An 11,083-nucleotide genomic window follows, 5' to 3' on the forward strand; every position below is an offset into this window, starting at 1 on the left:
CAGTGTTCCATACCCATAGACTCATGGAAGCCCTAATCCCCGGGGGATCATGCATTCCCGGATCATCGGTTGTTCATATCAAGGAGAGAAAAGAGGGAGTGCGCGAGAGTGGGACAAGGCGGAGAGAAGGGAAATCTTGTTCTCCCCTTTCCAAAGTGAACAAATAATTTTCAGGCCACTTCAGCAGAGATGTAAGCCTGGAAAAGGCCTGATTAGGTGTCTATCTCATTAGACTGTGGATATTGGAAAGCCTAATAAATAATGATGCCACTTCATTATAATAGGCAGACAGTGTGCCTCTGTGGGTGTTTTAGTACAGCATTCTCAACTGGTTTTCTTCAGGGCCCAGATTTCACATTGGATATCACGTAGTGACCCTGAAGAGTATCAAAATTCTTTATATGTATGAAAATGTCCAAAAATTTCCTTAAAATCAAACAGTAAAATGCAATAATATAACCAAAAACTGCAAAAGACAACAATATGCAAAAGCAACCCTGTCTCATTCATGACAAGTTGTAATAATAGTACAAATATTGAAATCGTGTAAGTTGGCTTGTTCAAAAATTTAAAATTTTACTCCCATTCAGAAAAAAAACCAACCAACTTACAATTTTATTACGAGTTGAACCCCTAATCCAAACCTAAACCTAACCATAAAGTCTAACACCTTACCAAGACCCTAAGCCTACCATGAGTCTAATAGGAAAAACGCTGTAGTGTACCACAGAAAAAAAGAGTAACATCAGGGTTTTAAACAAGTATTCATCACTTTTTTTTAAACATTTAAACCCAAACCCAAACTCCAGGTCTAAACCTAACCATAAAGCGTAACCACTCACCCAAACCCTAAACCTACTTTTCCCATATGGCAAAATTGTAAGAAATCTTTCCAGTCGGCTCAAACAAAAACGTATGACTTTTACTCAAATAAAGAAAAATTAAAGAATCAACAAATTATGCTATTAAGATTTTAACCCCTAACACTAACCTAAACCTAACCATGTCATCTAACCCCTTATCATAACCCTAAGCCTACTTTTCCTGTTTGACAAATTTGTAAGAAAACATACCAATCTGACTTTTACTCTTATAAATAAAATTAAAAGAACCAACGAATGATGTTATTACGATTTAAAGCCCTGACACTAACCCAAATGGAACCATGATTTTAATAGACATTTTTGGGGTTGTTTTCCATGGAAGAAACAAAACATCAGGATTTGTAATAAGATGAGGAAGTGTATTACAGGTTATTGACATACATCAGTCATTTGTATTGCATATATAAATATAGAATGAGTAGTCAATTTGTTCAATGATGTTTCCTTTGTTGATTGGTTGTTCTCTATGTGTATATAAGTAGTACGCTATATTATGATTTCACCATCTCGTACAAATTATTATGAGTTGTCATGAGTAAAGTTGGATTGGACGCACAGCCTTTTGGGAATATGGGAAGTGTTTTCGCCCTTTTAACACTTCATAAGCCTATTTATTTTGCTATTGTAATTACTTGCATATTAAGGATTGTTTTTCCCCCTGCTGTCCATGATGCTATCAGAACAGACCTTTGTAGGGTTTTTATGTTAAAAATGTATTTTAATTATTTATGTATACATTTTGGTTGGTTTATACGATTATTATTTTTTTTAAATAATTTGTAATTCTTTTATTTTTTATTCACCTGTACTCGTCTTTATGACTTTATGACTTTAAGAAGTGATTTTTTTCATGCTTTGTTTGATCTTAGTATATAGTATAGAATATATAGAACAATATCCAGAGTTTAGCACCGTAGGTGCACTTTTCTGACAGTCCCTTACCACACCCTCCACAGTATTAACATGTTTTAGCCTAATGTGTGGACTTTTCAGATGTTCCCTTACCCACCATAGGCAAATCTTCCAACTAATTTCAATGTTAAATTAGCAATCTGGAACGATTTCACCGTGAAACCATCTGACCAGCTTAAATCTGAGACAAATCACGTCCCGTATTGATTCGATACGGGACACATCATTTTATCTTTAAATACAAGACAATGCCGTATTTTATGGGATGGGTGGCAACCCTAGACCTGCGGCCTATTTTTAGGTTGAGGTCGACCAGTCGAGAGCCTCTGTCTTAGTATAACTCACCGCATTCGTAATCCCGTGCAAGTTAGTCATGGTTTACAGAGATGAACGGGGCTCAGTAGGAGACATATATATATTTATATATATAGCACTGGTACTTATGATGTCACTTCAAAAAGAGGATCAAAACATTGGCTTTACGGAAAACATTTGTAGCTTAAGCCCCGGTAGCCAAGCCCTGGAGGAGCCCATGTTTTCTCTAACTGATTTAGTTGCCCAAGTGTCATTAATTTGTAAGATGCCTGCTGATTTTCTTCATTGTTTGTTTAGGTGGGAGAGTGCCACCTCAGTCCCACACTCAGGCCATGTGCGTGTGTTTGTACATTTCAGCTGCTGCGGCCCAAACAAAGAGCCTCATGTGACTCAGCAGTTGAGGGAATAATGTTCTTACCCCCTCAGACTTTCTCACACCTCTCCATCTGGACGGGCTTCTTTCCAAACGTCAATCACAGCAGGAACTCCCATTTTTCAGCCAGCTTTGGGGGATGACCCTCTCTGGGAGATTTAGTGCAAAGTCAGTTAGATCGTTGATTTCAGCTCTACACTTCTGAGAGATAAACTTGCAGAAGCCGATTTAACCTCACTCAGAGGCCCTAAAGGCTCATAAAAGTCATTTGACCAAAACGACCTGCCAATCCTTAGAATTACTAAAGAAGCTGTTGTTAAATAATCAAATAAGAATAAAAATAAAGAAAATGTTCTCCCTTCTTTGGGGCTAAGAATGCATAGCCTTTATAATGATATCAAGCATTTTGTAATGTTCCAATTGCGTACTGAAAATGTAATACCTTAGGGTCAAAATTATATGAAAGTACTACAATTGAAACTTTTGATAATAAATAAAATGTGATTTAAAAATAATTTAATAATCAATTGTGATCAATGTAATCTGACCTATGTTTTAATGCGTATCAGTAGTTTGCTTACAAATGTACAGGAATCACCCAACGGAAATACGGAGAGGCCCTCTAGTGGTATTACTAGTGTAATTGATATACAAGCAATGGTTTTGTATTTTAGCGCCCCCTGTCAGCATGATCAAGAAGTGACACTGTTGTGTTTTTTCTCCTAAACTGATTCTGATGCAGCCTATACAGTTCATAAATTTCCTAAACTGTCAAATTCTATGAATTCATTGGACCCCAGATTCAAATCATATTATGTATATTATTATGTCATTATTTTGCTCTAGAGGTTCAAAATGGTGGTGGAGTGGTGGTGGCGTAGTGGCTAAAGCACAGGGCTATTAATCAGAAGGTTGCAGGTTCTAACCCCACAGCCACCATTGTGTCCTTGAGTAAGGCACTTAACTCCAGGTTGTTCCGGGGGATTGTCCCTGTAATAAGTGCACTGTAAGTCGCTTTGGATAAAAGCGTCTGCCAAATGCATAAATGTAAAAATGTAAATGTAAAATTGTGAGACCACACTGACAATATGTTTTAAACCCGGAAATAAAGGGCACTCATTCAATTTTTGAAGTTTGTCAAAGTGGCTTACACTGACACCTGGTGGCCTGGATGCTGCCTTATTTAAACACAGTATTCAGTTACCAAAGCCATTGTAGAAATTCACAACACATTGCATATAGTCTACAAGACAACATCATCTTGTATTACTGACAATAGAAACAAGATACAGTGTTGCACAGACCTCAACCCTCGGTGCACAAAATACGATGATTTTGACTATTAACAGCTCATTATTTTGATCATGAATGGGTCATTTTAAGAAAATGAACTTAAGATGGCACAAAACAAAAAGTTCAAACATAACAGCAAATTCAACAATAAAAACGGTGTAAAGAAATGTGCAAACAGTGAAACCGGTGCATGCTTGGAACACGAGCTTCAAAAGTTAAGAAAAATGTAACTGTGAAATTTACTCAAATTGGCCAGGATAAATTGAATAGGATACATACATGACGACACGTTGTAAAAATTACAAACAATCATGAATAATATTTACTTACAAGCTAGATCATTCATTTTTGCATTTTTGAATGTAGAATTTACTTAATATTTTCAAGTTCATGTTTAAGCTACTTTTCTGCTATATTTACTTCAGCACAAAATAATTCATTTAAATATTATAATATATTAATATCATTTTCATTCTTCCTTAAAAATATTAATCAACTATTGAGTGTGAACAGCACAGCTTGCATCCTTTCAAAGTGATGCCGTCTAAATATAAAAGTTAGTTTAGGAAATCTTTTCACTTTGTCAGATTTTCAGAAGAGGTAAACATTGACTATAATGATGGAAAATGAGTAACCGATTTGCAGATTAAATATGTTAAAAAAAAAAAAAAAAATTATAGTAATAATGCATGTCATATTTAAATAAAAAATTATTTATTGATACATTTATTAGAGATAAATGACAAGATTAAGATGGAAGAATAGTGCGTTATTCAGTGGTTAAGTTCATGTCTTTATGAAGGACTTTATGAAATCTCTGTAGAAAAAGGTGAATGGAAAAAATACTTCCAGAACCAAAATGGCTGAAAAAGTGGACGGGCACTAGTGAACTCTATTGCAATGCCCGGCAACCACCCAAAACATCCTAGCAACCACATATCAACCCCAGAATGCAATAAAGTTAAACAGAGATTATGAAAGAAATGTATTTTTATTTAAGTGCATTTAAACCAGCCAAATATTGTTAATGTCTATTAATATGATCAATTAGAGAAAATCATCAAAATAATGATCATAAATCACTATCATATGTTGTAAATAATGAGTAAACATGATTCTAAAATGATTTGATTGAAATGACTAGACAGAAGTGAACTAAAACGACTGCGGGAACCAACCTGAAGTCATCAGATATACTCTGGACGCACTACAAATCTAAAACTGTAGTCATCAGGACAGGGGTTCGGCAGGCCCATACTGCTGTTGTTAGGAATCACCGCCACATCATTTTTGAAATCTTGAACATGAAAGACTTTGTTTACATTTTTACAGCTGAGAATCAACCTGTTGTTGTAGCGAATGGTGCTGGCGTAATCGTACATATTGTTATAGCGGAAGAATTTCGCAACAGGAAGAGAATCACATGTAAAACCATAATAAGAGCACTCTTGCATGCTAAGAAAAACCTGCGCTTGCCATTGGATATTTTGGTCTTTGAAAATAGCACTAGTGTGTACAGGAGCTGAGAGAGTTTGGATTCTGTTATTTTGCCCATAGTAGTAGTGACTGGTCTGATAATTGGCTATGGTGTCATTGATGAATACACTCAACTCAGCTGCAGTGTAGATTCTGGGCAGATACTCATCGCTGATGTTGTCCAGCTGCTTCCTGATCTTAGAGAATGGAAGAGCGTTGAACTGAAAGCCTTTGAGCAAGCCAGTTAGATACAGTTTCTCGTGATTCTGACGGAGAATGCTTGAGCTATACAGCAGGTCATAGAGTTTATCAACTGGGACCAACAGGAAGCGGATGTGATTCAGGAGACTGACCTGTTGTTCTGGACTAACTGCAACATCTTTGTCTTGGATCCAGCTCTCCAGTGCTTCAAGAAGAAAAGCTTCATCCCTGACAACCAGGTCTGAGCGCAACAGAAGAGCGTCCATCATGTGAAAGGAGAGGGTGCTCCACACCGGAGAACTGATGAGGAACTCACAGTTCCAGGAAAGGTACTGAAGGACATTCTCCTGCAGAACAATATCGCCCGTGCGGACACCATACTCGTACATGGACACTTGGGTCTGGAAGCTGTTGTCTTCAGGAATGAGTAAAGTGAAGACCCTGCCAACATCCTCCATAAGCTTCTTCACTCCAAAGATATAAGCCAGCTGATGGAGGCATTGGGCCGATGTGATGGAAACCTCAACCTGCCTAGTGTACAAATACCTGAAAAAAAAAAAATCTGTTTAGTTGCTAACACAGCACTTACATTGTTTCCTCTGTTAAAACTTGTGTAGTATTTGAGCTTTAAATCTATTTTAAAAATGTTGACATCTGTTTCACTCCCTTGAAGAATCAACCCATTATTTTTAAAGGGGTATAACAAGACTGAACAAAAAGTGGGGGACAAATACAAATGATGGATTTTCTTATTATAGAAAAACTATTTTTTTTTTTTATTTCGCATAACACAATAAACAAATAATAATGTGAACAAAATGTACACAATCAAATTCTGTCAAATGTACAATTCTGTTAATTACATCAGTATTAAATCTTGAACAAAATGCACAGTTTCCTGAGAATGACCGATAGAATAAAAGTTGCACAGTTAAAAACAAAGACAATATTACTACTGATTTAAAAATAAACTTCATCTAAATGAAGTGTTCTTCGAAAGGTTACCTGAGAAAATCAGGGACATGAGGATGGCACGTCTGGCTGACCTCCACTGTGAAGTTTTCAGGGTTGTGTGTTATGTTTAATTTTGAATAAGCCATGAGGATCAAACTGTGCACACAAAAGGTTAATTCTGCATCTTCACTGAGGTCACGTACATAAATGCTGATATCACAACCATCTCCACTGTCAAACAGAACGCCAAGATCATCAGACAAACCCAGACTGTTGTCCACATAGACCTGATGAATGCCGCTCATGTTTTTACCTACAAAGAAAATATCAAGTTTATTAATAATAATAGTAAACATTTTCTCAAGTTTAAAAATAAAAATAATAGAAATACACTTAAAATTATAGATGTGAATGGCAATTATTGGGGTCTAACCACACTGGACAAGGGGAAAGAATGACCATAATCTCCCAATTTGTCATAAAGGAATACACTTGTCACAGAAGGGTGGTGAAATTCTTAAAGGGATAGTTCACCCAAAAATGAAAATTCTCTCATCATTTACTCACACTCAGATGTGTAAGACTTTCTTTCTTCTGCAGAACACAAACAAAGATTTTTAGAAAAATATGTGTAGGTCCATACAGTGCAAGTGAATGGTGGCCAGAAACTCCAATAAGCACATAAAATCAGCATAAAGGTCATCCATAAAACTCCAGTGGTTAAATCCATGCGTTCAGAAGTGATGTCATAGGTGTGGGTGAGAAACGGGCCAATATTTAAGTCCTTTTTTACTATAAATTCTCCTTCCTGCCCAGTAGGTGGCGATATGCATGAAGAATGTGAATCGACAAAAAAAAAAAAAGAAGAATGATGTGAATGTGAAAGTGGAGACTTATAGTAAAAGAAATACATAAATACTGATCCGTTTCTCTCCCAAACCTATCAGATCACTTCTAAAGACATTTTATCTCTGGAGTTGTATGGATTACTTTTGCACTGCATATACAGTATATACTTTTTGAAGCTTTAAATTTCTGGCCACTATTCACTTGCATTGTATGGACCAACAGAGCTGAAATATTCTTCTAAAAATCTTTTTTTGTGCACAGCTGAAGAAAGAAAGTCAAACACATCTGGGATGGCAAGAGGGTGAGGGTAAATTATGAGATAATTTTTAAGTTTGAGTGAACTATCCCTTTAAGAATGTTGAAATTAATCTCTGAAGCAGTTATGGGTGTCTTTTATTATAGCGCCCCCACTTGTGTGTATCCTCAAAATGTCTTCTTTTATGAGAGTCCTTTGAGGACAGAGAGGGAATTTACAATGCCTGGTCAAAAAAAAAAGTTTGGATTTAAATAAGCAGAATTCTTTATTCCCTAACTGATGCAGTGTGTTGCTTCTCATTTCTTAAACAACCATGTCGAAAGATGAATCCTGTTGTCATGAAACAGATGTTACTGTGTTCAGAAGGGGCAAATTATTGACCTGCATCAAGCAAAGAAAACAACTAATAAGACTAATAAGAAACCACTGGAATTGGGTTAAGAACTGTCCAACGCATTATTAAAACCTGGAAGGATAGTGGTGAACCATCAGCATCGCAGAAGAAATGTGGTCGGAAAGAAATCTTGAATGATCGTGTGAAGTCACATCATAAAAAATCGATAGTGAAAGTAAGAGCATTTCCACACACACACACACACACAATGTGACGAGAACTTACAGGATTGGAACTAAACAGCTGCGTGGCCACAAGAAAGCCACTTGTTAGTGAGGTTAATCGGAAAAATGTACTTCAGTTTGCTAGAGAGCATAAAGATTGGACTGTGGAGCAATGGAAAAGGTCATGTGGCCTGATGAGTCCAGATTTACCTTGTTCCAAAGCGATGGGCGCGTCAGGGTAAGAAGGGAAGTGCATGTAGCGATGCACCCGTCATTCATAGTGCCCACTGTACACTGTGTGTTATGATCTGAGGTTGATTCAATTGGTCAGGTAACGTTATGCTGCAATCAAATGAAGTCAGCTGACTACCTGAATGTCCTGAATGACCAGGTTATCCCACCAATGGATTTTTTCTTCCCTGATGGCATGGGCATATTCCAGGACAACAATGCCAAGATTCATCAGGCTCAAATTTTGAAAGAGTGCTTCAGGGAGCATGAGGAATCATTTTCACACATTAATTTGACCTTAAAGGCGGTCCAATGAAATATTAGAGTATGCAACTTTTTTTGGACAGGCAGTGGATTTCTGAAATAGTTTTTACCAATCGGACCAACAGCCTGGGTCGTGTTAGAAAAGGTACCTACAAATCAAACCTTATTGAGAAATATGAATAAACCCTGACATTTCTCTTTCAAAACATGTTTTGTCCCAACACTGCTCCGTTCAAAATATAAAAAGGAGAATATTTGAACAAAAACAAGAGGATTTCTTCTAGCACCTTCTCTGCTTGGACCTCTTAAAATAAATAAATAGATACAATTATATCACAAGGCAAAATTCATATAGCGGTACATGAGCAAACAAGAGTCACGAGTTTAGGAAGATCCTGTAGATGGCTCACCAGTTTCACAGACAACTCCTGCATCTTCTTTATGTGTGCAGTCAGTGACAGCCCAACCTTTGAAGCAGCAATCAGACAATGAGTTCTCCGAGCCTTTACAGTTTACATCATCCAGCCAGATCGGACCAGAGCCTAAGGTTCAAGAAATCAAACAACTGTTGGCAAAGACAGAACTCAACAATCAAATTCAGTCCTATACTTTGCACTGTGGAACTTACCTTCACCATATTGTCCTCCAGCTGTTGCTGATACAGCTCCAGGAAAACCCAGCTGACGACACACCACCTGAGCTTCAGCAAGTTCCCATCCATCATCACACACTGAACCCCACTGTCCATCGTGATACACCTCCACACGACCAGAGGAAGGCAGATCACCCACCAATCTCACTCTGCCCTGCCGTTTAGGCTTTAACTGTTCATCTGGAGCAAGTAAAACTTGTTTTTTAAGAGGCATCATAAAATTGCACATAGAATGTCTTTAAAACTACTCTTAAGTAACATAGATAAAAACACATTGCAACATTACTGCCATACAGAGGACAAATGCAATATGCCATCACTGAAACTCTAAGAAATGGCTTCAAAGTCATTCAAGTTGCAGGGCAGTTCATATTCTTATTTTATTGAAAAGCAGTGGTTTGTTGATATACTAACCAAACAGAGTCCAGTGCCGTGCTGAAACATGAAGAAACAGCAGAGGCCATAAAAGATACATGATTCTTCTCTTGCTGGGGAAACTCAATTTAGCAAAAGTATTCAGGAAAGAGTATACAGATGAAAATCCTTACAGAAAGAGCTACACAACTTCTTGTCTTGTGTTTATATACCTATTAAATCAGGTCAACTATTGTGATGTATCACTTACATAGAACTCCCACTGTCCAATCACATTTGGGGGATTCTTTAAGTTTCATTTTATGAGAAAGCAAAATCGTAGAACCTGAGTAACTGCAACGTGCATGTTCAAACAAAACATGTTTGTGCAAGAGATATTAGGTTCACTAAAAAGGTGTAGGAAAATTCACACAATGCAAAGAGGAAGTTCTCAGCTCATTTATCAGTAGGCCTATTGATGTATGAAAACAAATACAAAAAACTGTAATGCTTAAATAAATCTGTCTTAAATAAAGACTGTTTGCTTTCTTATTTAATTTTTGTCCATTAGGCTTTTGTAATCCAGGGTGTTGGCATTTCGGTGACTCCATGATTAGAAGTGCTTGGATTGGTTTTGAAGCGGACCTGAGCTCATATACATAAACAAACTGTTGTTTCTGCAGACAATAAAATGTACAAAAAATGTGCACTTATTGTCACATACTTTATATTATCATTTAGCTTTAATTTCCATGTTGTTTTGGATATAAAGACAATTTAACAAGTATTGAAGGCAAAGAATACATATATCACTGTAGTGTAATTTACTTTGCATTTGTACTATATTTTAGTCTTTGTCGCTATTGTGGTACATTGCCCTAGATTGGAATCAGAAGTTTTGCTCAGGCAAGCATCATTCACATTTATCTTTTTGGTGTATATCAGAAGTTTCCATTCAGGCTTTTTTATGCCTTATAAATCAACATAGACAACACTGTTGTGTGTCCAAAACAATAGGATATGCTGACATCCAACTCACAGCTGAAACTTGAGGTACTCCTAGATGAGGTCATCAGCATTTTCTCCCAGGAAAATATTAGGGCCTTCAGGACACTCTCTTCAAAGATGAACGTTTTCAGTCTGTGATAAAGCATCTTGATCTTGATAAGTTTTCATAGTCCAACTCTGTCTGGTCACACATGCTTACACATGTCCTACCATGTCTTAAGCCCAGAGTCCCATGATGCTTTTCGGGCGATGTGGTTGGAACTTCCAGAGTAAACAATCGTTTTGTACTAACACAGCATTAAAAATTACAGAAACTTGAGGACAAGTTATCACAGAATTATAATGAGGTGATATTGTTCTTCTCCCCCTATCTGTTAATGAATATGGGTTTCAGGACGATGGCCAAATATCAAAAATAGAAGCATTTTTGTTATTTTATTGAGTCTATATCCATCCTTGGAAGAAACTGAGCAGACTAACCTGAAAAGCTGTAAATTTGGATA

General features: G+C 36.9%; 1 protein-coding gene across 1 annotated transcript; it reads right to left on the bottom strand.

The window, feature by feature from the left end:
* Window positions 1-4,547: 4,547 nt before the first annotated feature.
* On the bottom strand, window positions 4,548-10,794 carry LOC127660978 (galectin-3-binding protein A-like). Its single transcript, XM_052151491.1, has 5 exons — window positions 9,633-10,794; window positions 9,195-9,398; window positions 8,977-9,108; window positions 6,460-6,721; window positions 4,548-6,000 (listed from the first exon to the last, which is right to left on the bottom strand). The coding sequence occupies exons 1-5, from the start codon at window positions 9,691-9,693 to the stop codon at window positions 4,965-4,967; spliced, it is 1,695 nt and encodes a 564-aa protein (XP_052007451.1). The 5' UTR covers window positions 9,694-10,794; the 3' UTR covers window positions 4,548-4,964.
* Between the last annotated feature and the right edge of the window lie 289 nt (window positions 10,795-11,083).

This window comes from Xyrauchen texanus, chromosome 20, assembly GCF_025860055.1.
Source record: "Xyrauchen texanus isolate HMW12.3.18 chromosome 20, RBS_HiC_50CHRs, whole genome shotgun sequence".
In the NCBI taxonomy this organism is placed as follows: domain Eukaryota; kingdom Metazoa; phylum Chordata; class Actinopteri; order Cypriniformes; family Catostomidae; genus Xyrauchen; species Xyrauchen texanus.